Source organism: Lipotes vexillifer, unplaced genomic scaffold, assembly GCF_000442215.2.
Source record: "Lipotes vexillifer unplaced genomic scaffold, Lipotes_vexillifer_v1.1 scaffold42, whole genome shotgun sequence".
Classification (NCBI taxonomy): domain Eukaryota; kingdom Metazoa; phylum Chordata; class Mammalia; order Artiodactyla; family Lipotidae; genus Lipotes; species Lipotes vexillifer.
Genome location: NW_006783436.1, coordinates 2702042 through 2713015, shown reverse-complemented (window position 1 = coordinate 2713015; position 10974 = coordinate 2702042). Strand labels below are relative to the sequence as shown.

Below are 10974 nucleotides of genomic sequence, written 5' to 3'. Positions count from 1 at the left end.
ATGCTCAACATTGCTAATTATTAGAGAAATGCAAATCAAAACCACAATGAGGTATCATACCAGTCAGAATGGGTATCATCAAAAAGTCTACAAATAGCAAATGCTGGAGAGGGTATGGAGAAAAGGGAACCCTCCTACACTATTGGTGGGAATTTAAATTGGTGCAGCCACTATGGAGAACAGTGTGGAGATTCCTTAAAAAACTAAAAATAGATCTACTATATGATCCAGCAATCCTGCCATTGGGTACATATCCAGAAAAGATGAAAACTCTAATTCAAAAAGCTACATGCACCCTGATGTTCATGGCAACACTATTTACAATAACTAAGACATGGAAACAACCCAAGTGCCCATTAACAGATGACTGGCTTAAGAAAATGTGGTATATATACATACAATGGAATATTACCCAGACATAAAAAATAAAATAGTGTCATTTGCAGCAACATGTATGGACCTAGAGAATATTAGACTTAGTGAAGTAAGTCAGAGAGAGAAAGACAAATATTATATGGTATCACTTATATGTGGAGTCTAAAAAATACTACAAATAAATCTGTATACTAAACAGAAACAAACTCACAGACATAGAAAACAAGCTTATGGTTTACCAAAGGCTAAACAGAAGGGGGAGGGATAAATTAGGAGTATGGGATTAACAGATACAAACTACTATACATAAAATAGATAAAAAAGGATTTATTGTATAGCACAGGGCACTATATTCAGTATCTTGTAATAACCTATTGTGGATAAAAAATGTTGCCTGCCATATCAACAAACAAAGGATGCTGCAGCCATCAAGCCATCAGCCACTACCACAGCCCACCACCACGAGCCTGAAGGAACTCAGGATGGAGACAAAAGGGCTGCCCAATGCCAGCCACCCCCAACAGTGAACACTGACAGGACACAGGATGGGAAAGAATAGGATACTGACCCTAGATAGCTAAGGTGCATATCAAAGGAATGATTTCAATGACTCTTGCATCTTCCCATACATAGAAAAGCACTAAATTCATTAACCTGAGATGTCTGGTGTTCTTTAATTAACAGTAACTTTTGGTGTTCCGACTACCTGGTTTTTGTTGCAAAAACTCCTATATGTGCTGGCTCCTCCCTTACCCCTTTGGAGCAGTCCCTCAGAGTTACCTGAGAGGCTGCCTCCTGGGCTTGATGTCCTCAGGAAGTCTGCTGAATAAAATATAATTCTCAACTTTGAGGTTGTGCATGTTTTTCAGTCAACGCCATAATGGAAAATAATCTGAAAATACATATATCATCTATATGAATATGTGAATCACTTTGCCGTACACCTGAAACTGATACAATATTGTAAATCAACTATACTTCAATTAAAAAAAAAGTCAAAGGTGAACCAACTTCCAGTAAGGCTTTGGATCTTACCCAATTTATGTTTGAATTCTTTGCCGCATTGCCCAAATTACCAATGGACTCAATAACCTCTAATTGCCAGAAAAGAAAATTCCAGTTTACCTTGAAATGTTTAGAATCTTATTTTTTCCCCACAGAGAGTACCATACACTTTCTTCAAAAGAAATCCAATTTTTCAGTTAACTTGATTGCTGAGAAATATGTGGGCAACAGAAAATATACTCATCAATATCTACCATGTGCCAAGTGTTAGGCCTGGCTTAGTAAGTATAAAGAATATGATAAAATTGGATTCTGTACCCTTACAATCTAGTCAGAAAGCAAAGAGGATATTTTGCTTCAGCATAAAGCTCACTATGTCTTCTAATTTTCCTATTTTTGTTTCTTCTTTTATAAAAAATGTACTCAAATTCATTTACAAAACACTTATTGATTTCATACTATGTGCCAATCATCTTGATGCCAGACAGGCTCCTACTGTTATGGATCTTTCATTTTAGTGAGTGGGGAGAAAGAGAGAGAGAGAGAGAGAGAGAGAGAGAGAGAGAGAGATAAGACAAATAATTGTTTTATAGCATAAATTCTATGAAAATAATAAATGGAGTAACATGGAGAGTGACTGGGGAGCTATTTTAATTGGGTGATCAGGGAAAGCCTCGGGTGTGGTGACACCTGGTGCAACGACAGACAAGAAATCATGTGACCATTTGGAGGAACAGTGTTATAGAAGCAGGAACAGCCATTGCAAAGGCCCTGAGCCCAGAACCAGCTTACCATGTCCCAGGAGCAAAATGAATATTAATTATTAATATTGATGACCTTATTTGGGATTATAACGATTTATAAGCCAAGGTCTCCGTCTGAAAGGAGCTCTGTAATAGAGACAGAAGTAAGCACAAAGATCACAATACAGTGGCAGAACAACATTGCCTTGACAGAAGTATGTACAAAGTAAAGAGGTAGTAAGAAGGAGTAATTAATTCTTAGGGTGTGTTTCAGGGAAGGCTTCACAAAGGAGGTAATGGAAAAACAGGATTTGAAATATCAATAGCATTGACAAGGCAGGAAGGATGGTTATGCCAGGAGCAACAGCACACAGGGAACTGTGAGTACAAAGGGCTGCAGGCTGCGTTTCTACAGTGAACACTAAAATAGAAGAAAGTGAGGCTCAAGAGGACAGAGGCCAAGCCATGAAAGGGCCTAATATTCTGTGCATGATGGGAGCTATCAAAAGGCGCTAAGGAAGCAACCACAGGATTGGATTTGTGTTTCAGATCCATCACCGTAGGCTGTCTCTCTGAAATATGTCTGTGGGAGAATAAATTTGAGGCAGTGAAAAAGATGCAATGAGGATGGTGACAGTGGGGCTCGGTAAGAGGTAAAGATATCGGAGAGGTTTTTCGGAGTTAATCAAACAAATGGATAGGGCCGACTGTTCACTGTTGAATGACCAATAACTTTCAGTATCTGGCTCATAGCAGGCACTCAACAAATATTTGTAGAATGAATGAATGGTGGCTGAGTGCGACAGCACGGTCTGACCAAAAGAAGCCCGGAGCCCCGCACTCAAATACAAACTCTTCCATTAATAGAGAACATTGAGCACTAAAGCCTCGTTTAGGTGTGTTGCTTTAATCCTAACAAACCTATGAGGTAGGTCGTATTTCCATTTTCCAGATGAGAAAAACCTGAGGCTCAGAGAGAGCGATAACGTACCATGCCTGAGGTTTCTAGAACTAGAAAGAAGCTAGGCTCAAGTCAGCCAGCCAGCCAAGTGCGCATGTTTAATACTTACTCGCTACTACTTAGCCTAGAGACTCAAAGAAATAAATGAACTACGTAAAGCTTAAAAGCAGAGAAAGCTAAGAAAAGTCGCTCTCAACAAGCGGATAAAAGGGGCTTCCAGAGCGTTCCTGCCAGCCGGTCACTGGAAGATCAAGGCAGCCCGTCCCAACTGCCTAAAGCCAAGCCTCTCCGGTGCAGGAAGGGTATGGGGGTGGGGGGCTCGGGTCCGCAGTGGGCGAACGCGTAGCCGCAGTGCAGCTCGTGAGCGCCGCCGGGAGTGGGGGAGGATGGAGGAACAAACCGAGGAGGACGGCGAAGATTAACAGAGGTCTACGCAGATACTCCGAAGCTGTTCGTCTTTAGACTCCGCAAGGAGGTCTTGACGTCATTTCCTTCCGTAGGTCGCCAGTGCTTCCGGGTCGCGGTCATTTTGAGCCCGTGTCTGGGTGAGTTCTAGGCGGTCGCGTCGTTGACCGCTCCCCACCCCCAACTCCGCTGCGGTTCTGCGCGTTTCCTGCACCCCCTTCTCTCCCCGCACCGACCCCTCTCGGGTCCCCTCTGGGCCTTCGGCCCCTGGTCGTCCGGGGTCGCCGCGCTGTGGCCGGCCGCTGTCGTCGGGAGGTGGGTGAGGTGACGCAGAAAGCCCCGTTCCGCCCCCCACCTACCCACTCACCACCTCTGCGCGGGCAGCCGCTCCCTTGCACCTTCCGCCATTTTCCTTCCTGCTAGGGTGGGCCGATCGCGATCCTCTGGGTCTCGGGCTCCTGGGTGCCTGTGACCAGGGTTGGTGAGGGAGCGTGTCTAGAGGGTGTGGATGGGAGAAATTCATGGTGACGGATGTGCGTAGGTGTTGCAGGTGGGAGACGCGGTGGGCGGGGGATGGGGGTGCAGGAATCGACGGTCTCTTAATGCGGTCTTTTTCTTTGGGATTAGGAGATTAAAATGATGTTGTGTGAAGGGGTCTTGTCAACCCTGGCAGTCTCTCTGTTGGGAGAAGTAAGAGGTTTCCATTGTTTTCTTTTACGTTTGTTTTAGGGTATAAGTAGTTTATTAAGCAGTCTCCATCCATCCATGAATTCATTTGCCCTTTCTGATCTTGTTTCTTAGCGAAGGGATTGGCATGTAGTAGGCCCTCAGTGATGAGTTATTGAATAAGTGAATTGTGGAAGGGCCGCAGTTGCTATTCTCATCGCGTATGACGTTTCCTGTTTTCATTTACATTGTTTTTAAGATGGGAGTAAACACGATCCTGTGTGAACATTCTGTAAAATGCGTAGCTATCTAATCTATTGGTCTCTTAAGGTCGGACGCATGGGTTAAAAATAATGATAAATAAAGTGTATGTTCCTGAAATGCTATGCATTTTTTATATCTTGTATATTTTTCTAGGTGTCTGTTTGGGGAGGGAGGAAAGTTTAGAGGCTACAGAATGTGCTGTTAGCGTTCCACCACAGGGAGAACGATATGACGTCTTTGTTATTTCATTTTTTTGTAGTACTGCTTTGTAGAGGGGGTTTCCTGATGATTATTTCATTTTTTAAAATGGAAGCCCAGAAAAGACTTGGGATTTTTCTTCCTCTATTTGGAGAATTATCCTAATCATTGGGCGTATATTTCTGAGAGAATCCAAACATAGGATAATGTGAAATAAACCAGCCTCCAGAGGAAATATATGTCTTTTTAAAAAATTGGTAACCTTTTGTTATCTTAACTTGATAGAATCAGTTGATAAATACTTACAAGGCATCTTTTCTTTTTCAGTTACAGGACCTAGTGACTAGTTCTAAAATAGTTAATAGGTTTGTGACTTTTTTATTTAGGCAGCTTTTTAAGTACTTCAGATGTAGTAGTGCTTAGTCAATATTTGTTGATTGGTTGCCACGTAGACTAGTAATTTTATGATGCTATATCTTGATTTACTTTGGCCAATCTCAGTCGTTTCTAATACTTAACAAGAAATGTTTTCGATGCAGGAAAGATGAATGGAAGGGCTGATTTTGGAGAGCGGAATGCAGAAGTTCCAAGACCAATTCCCCGTAACTATCAATTAAGTATTTACAATTAGAAGCACTTTTAATGTAGAGAAATTTTCACTGCCTTGAATAACAGTAGCCACGGGGCTGGCTTCAAAGGTGTGTGACCTGTGCAGTTATACAGGGACCCATTAATGATCTACTGTGGCATCTTTAAATTCTTAATAATTTGAACAGAGGGTCCCAAATTTTAATTTTGCACTGGACCCAGCCCATTTTATAGGCAGTCCTGACTACATAACCAGTAGAACAGTAGCACTAATTTTATGTTTGAAGTCAAAATTTGTTAAAAGTTTACAAGCCACTTATTCCATTTCTTCATTAAAAAAAAATGGTATACTTTGTTCATGTTTAGACTATGGTATTTTTAGACTTAGTTTTTCCATGGGTGTTTTAATGTTTGCCAATTTTCCTTGGTGAAAAGACATAGGGGCTGATTACATTCCAACAGAGGAAGAAAGAAGAGTCTTTGCAGAATGCAGTGATGAAAGCTTCTGGTTCAGATGTAAGTTAAATTTTCTAATCAACAAAATTTGACCTTTAGTACCTGAAATTAAAATGATTTCACATAGAAAAATGGGGAGACTTTTGGCATTAGTGTGATTATTGGTAAAAGAGTTTGATTCAGGAAATAGAGTTGAACACGTTTTATTTCTTCGTTTAAAATTTTTTAATTGAATTGTAGTTGATATAATGTTAGTTTCAAGTGTACTATGTAGTGGTTTGACATTTGCATATATCATGAAATGATCAGAATTGTGTGCATCTTAAAGTAATAATTTCTAGAACTGTTTCCAAGACCCTGAAGTATTTTTGTTGGTAATAGTAATAGCATTTACTGAGTGTACATGGGTTATATAAAAATAACCCAATAAGGTTGATTAGTATTACCCTCACTTTACAGATGAAGAAATTGAGGTTTAGAGATGTTAAAGGAGTTATCTAGTGTTCCACAGCTGGTAAGCAGTGGTGTCTGGACTTGAAGCCAGGTCTGTCTGAAACAGGCTTATGGTTTTAACTGTTAAACTTTTAACCATTATACGATAAAAACTGGTTAGTTTCTGTTTTATCGTTGTGAAATGGTATTTCAGTACCAGCACTTGATTTCTAACTAGAGACCATATACATGAGGATTTTATTTTTTAAATACAAAGAATGTTGAAAGCAACACAAAACATAATTTTCCTTTTGAATAGAACCCTGTTGTTGCTTCATGAGGTCACTGCAGTCCTTTCAGGTAAGAGGGTAATTCTAACAAAAAAGCAGGATGGAGGGGGTGACAAGGATCAGTCACCTGGTATTTATGCATATAGTGTGTAAGGTACTGGTATTTATCCATACAGTGTGTCAGCCTGGTATTTATGCATACAGTGTGTAAGGTACTGTGCTTGGAAGTCTTTGTCCTAAAGTAATTTTATGATGTAGTTGAGACAAAGCTAACTCATGAAACACTGAGAAAGATTAAGTGCATAGCAGCAATAGGAATTTTAAAAAGAGATACATTAATTGGAATTGATTTAGCTTAAAAAAAGCCTTTATTAAACAAATGAGACTTAACAACTAATAGGACTTCAGGCAAATGAAGAATGGTGGAGGAGCATTTAGATGAAAGGGATAGTTAGCAAAGGCAGAGTCTACAATAACTTGATCTCTACTAGAGCCTTGAGGCTGAACGGATTGGAGCAGAGCTCTTTTGTTGGGGGTAGAAAATAAACATAATAGGAAGGAGTTAAAAGTTTGATTCATTATATATTGTAGGTTCTTAGGCCAAGGGGATGATATGTAAATTTTTTAAAGGAACATTAGTTAGCAGTGTGCGGAATGGGTTAGAAGGATGAAAAGGAGAACAACTAGTTGTATCTGCCCAAACATAAAGATAATGAAAGAATCTACATAAAAGCCTTAGTTTAATGTGTATTGTATGTAACAGTAGTTCTCCACCTCTGGAATTGCTGAGGTGTATGAATTCATATTTGTTTCATGCATTTTTTATTTTGTGAATATTTCATACATGTGTACTACTGGTTTCCGAATGAGACAGTGTAGTGACTTATAAGGGCATAGACTCTGAGGCCTGACTCTCTGGATTCAAATTATAGCTCCATCACATATTAGCTGTGAGATTTTGGAGAAGTTCTTGATGTCTGTATGCCTCAGTTTCCTTATCTGCTAAATGGGGATAATATTAACCTATCTCATGGGATTAATTAATTCAATTTAACTTACTATAAGTGTTAAGCTATTAAATGGATGTTAGTGCTTTTGTGATTAATGAAGTAAAAGTATCAATTGAAAACAATTATGAGTTTAGAGAAGCATTTTGCTAGTGTAAGAGAAGAGTTAAAGGAATTTTAGGGGTCCTTTTCTTGGATATGAATGGGGCCATGGTCATAATATAAAGTAGCATTTGGTCAGCAGTGTTATTGATTTGCCTAAAGAAACATTATTTAATAGACTCTGGAATGGGAGTCATTGTACAATGGAAAAGGCCACTGACTTGGGCGTTAGAAGACTTGGATTTTGATCTAAGCTCTACCACAAACTAACCATCTGTGTTGCTTTGAGCAAATGACTTGTTTTTTCTGGATATCAGTTTACTCTGATTAGGGTGAAGACTAGATAATCTCTGAAGTCTCTTTGAATTTTACCATTCTCTTTTTCTGTGACAGAATATATGAGTTGGAAAGAGACCTTAGTTCTAATCCATTACCCTTTATAACATGAAGTTAAGAGATTTATGCAAAGACATAGTGGTGAATGGCAGAACTAGTACTTGAATCTCCTTAACCAGACTGTTACTCTTTGCATTGTGCCATCTTGACCTAAGAAGCGAAATGGGGAAAATATTGTCCATTGTAGAGATGGCCAACGAACTCATTGCCTTTTACCTTTATATGATTCTTCAGTTCTTCATGTTGCAGTCCTTGAACCAGGCTGAAGGAGAAAAATGATTGCAAATTGTACTGATGCTATAATTTTAAAAGATTATCCTTTGAAAAACCTTAAGTAATAGTATATGAAGGCATTTTAACCAACTAACATTAGATCATTCTTCTAGCAAAGGTAAAATCTGTTAGTGTGTAATAGAGCAAGGATTTAAACCTTAGGGTTTCTGCAAATTGTGTCTGATGGCAAAGCTAATGCCCTATTCCCAAGTTACGGATTTTAATCATGAATATTAATAATTCAAATGCTTAATGATTTTGGTTCTCAAATTGCCCATGTACAGTCTAGACCAGGGATGAGCAAACTGTGGCCCAAGGGCCAAATCTGTTTGTGTATGGCTATGAGCTAAGAATGGTTTTTACATTTTTAAATATTGAAAAAAATCAAAAGAAGATTTCATTACATATGAAATTCCTATTTTTGCATCCATAAGTGAAGTTTTATTGGAACACAGCTGTGTTCATTTATTTATGGATTGTCTCAGTGCTTTTGCTTTAAAATGAGTAGTTGGGACAAAGACTGTGTGGCCGACAAAACCTAAAATATTTACCACGTGGCTCTTTACAGAGCATTTCCCAACCCCTAGTCTGAAACTGCACTCTCCAGTGTGGCAGCCCCATGTAGCTATTTCAGTTTAATACAATTTACAACAGAAAGGATAAAAAGGAAAATCAGCAAAGGGAACGGAGTGTGGGTGAAATCCAGAGGAGACCAGGCACAAGCTTCTAAGAGTCCTCTCCCAGTGGTGTCATACAGAAAGAACGTGCTAAATTTCTCCAGTTGCATGTTGTAGTAACACATGTGAAGTGTTACCTACCAAGGATTCTCATTAGAGACTTGGCACCCACGGTTTTTATCGGGGTCTCGCCACATGGGCACCCTCGGCCCAGTAGGTAACAAAATTCCAGACTCCCAGAAGGAAAGGAAGTATTCAGTATGAACTGTATTTGTACAAGCAGTTTGGGCAGAGTGAGCCACTTATCATTCAGGTAAAGATTTATATCAGTTTACCAGTTAAGCTCCCAAATATAAGCTAAGGACCAACCTTGAAAGCAGGCCTTTGTAAGGAAAGCAGTTTTAGAGCTGTTACGTTAAATCTTTCCTGCACACTACCTGACTGGAAAACACAGATATAGACTGCACTCATCATCAAAGAAAATTCTGTTGGGCACTGTGGGTGTAGAAGACTGGTTTCTTAAATTATGAGCCCCTTTGAGATTATGATGAGAGCTTTGGATTTTTCACTCTGGGTTAATATGCATATGTATGTCATATTTTCATTTAGTTTCACAGATTTCACTGGTTTAAGAGAAAGAGCATTAGTATTTAAAATATATGCTTTCTAATTCTTGCCCCAATCACCATATGATTTTGGGCAAATAATATGTCTTGTGTATCGGTTCACTCAGGGTAATAAAACTTGAGATCTAGTATCAGACATAATTCTTTGGAATCTGGAATCTGTCATTGAAGTGGCTGTGTGACCTTGAGCAAATTACTTAACATCGCTAAGCTTCAGTTTCCTTATCTGTAATAATAGTAAATAGTAATAGTAATAATAATACCTATTTTATAGAGATGTGGTAAAAATTAATGATAATGTACCGAAAGCACTTAGCATGGTACATGGAATTTAGCAATTTGTAATATGCTTCTTGCTTCCCTCATCATTAATTCTTTCCCCCGTTAACTCTGGAAGTAACTTTTGGTCACTATTTCTATGTTGTTTTAATTGATGGTATCAGTGAATGGCTTTTTTAGATCCTGAATCTGGGTGGCTCTTAAATTATACTGTTTAATAATTTGTCATATTTTCTTAAATTTAAAATACGTTTTATATTTCCCTGAGTATATACAGTACAGCTTTGAAAAGTGGAGAAATCTCTTTTAAAGATCTTAATTTTGCAACGTAACTTCGTAACTGGTTTTACTGATATACATTTATCTATCCTAATGAACTCAGACAAAATCTTTTCCTTTTGTTGGTGTTGACAAATTTTTTTCCCCCTTATAGCTGTACCTTTGGCTGCAACAAGTATGTTGATTACTCAAGGATTGATTAGTAAAGGTAAATATTTTAAACTTTGAATTTGTTTAGCACTTTGGATACCATCGTGTTTTTATGTGTTATTTTCCTGATCTTTAGATAAAGGACGTATGGTAATGTATCATATTAAAAATTATCACTAAAAAACGACTACAACATCAGAAGAGTTGTCTCCATGAACCCAGACTCACATATCAAATTTGAGGATTTGATGTCCATTAACTGTAGCACTGTAGCAACATTAACACTATAAGCAAGAAAGTAACTAAAAGCCAGTGGTAGTTTACAGGAAGGCAGAGAGACAAACCTGGTCTAGGTAGACCATCCATACAACTTATCACCTAGGAGCTTAGAAATGCAGATTCATGGGCCCCATCTCCAACCTATTGAATCAGAGTCTTTGAGTTAGAGCTCCAGCTGATTCTTGTGTACCAGTTTAAAGACGAGGAGTTCCGTAGCTCCCTCAACCAGCTTTGTCTTATAATAATGGGGGGAGTGAGGGTCCTTCCTTGTCCAAAATTCTATTGGTTTAAATAGTGAAGTTGAGTTTAGGTATTAAATGTATCAGTCTCTGGGCTTCCCTGGTGGCGCAGCGGTTGGGAGTCCGCCTGCCGATGCAGGGGACACGGGTTCGTGCCCCGGTCTCGGAAGATCCCACATGCTGCGGAGCGGCTGGGCCCGTGAGCCATGGCCGCTGGGCCTGCATGTCTGGAGCCTGTGCTCCGCAGCGGGAGAGGCCACAGCAGTGAGAGGCCCACGTACCGC

At 39.3% G+C, this 10974-nt stretch overlaps 1 protein-coding gene across 4 annotated transcripts in view; it reads left to right on the top strand.

The window, feature by feature from the left end:
- The first annotated feature begins 3865 nt into the window (after positions 1-3865).
- Positions 3866-10974, top strand: part of OCIAD1 (OCIA domain containing 1) — a 23648-nt gene continuing 16539 nt past the window's right edge. Inside the window, exons 1-4 of one of the 4 annotated variants that reach the window (XM_007456095.1) lie at positions 3866-3970; positions 5157-5219; positions 5641-5721; positions 10177-10230. In XM_007456095.1, the coding sequence (XP_007456157.1) occupies positions 5162-5219; positions 5641-5721; positions 10177-10230 (193 nt within the window). In that variant the 5' untranslated portion in view covers positions 3866-3970; positions 5157-5161. Of the gene's footprint in view, positions 3971-4020; positions 4040-5156; positions 5220-5640; positions 5722-10176; positions 10231-10974 lie in introns of those variants that run through there. The other 3 variants (XM_007456094.1, XM_007456097.1, XM_007456096.1) reach the window with 3 other exon arrangements.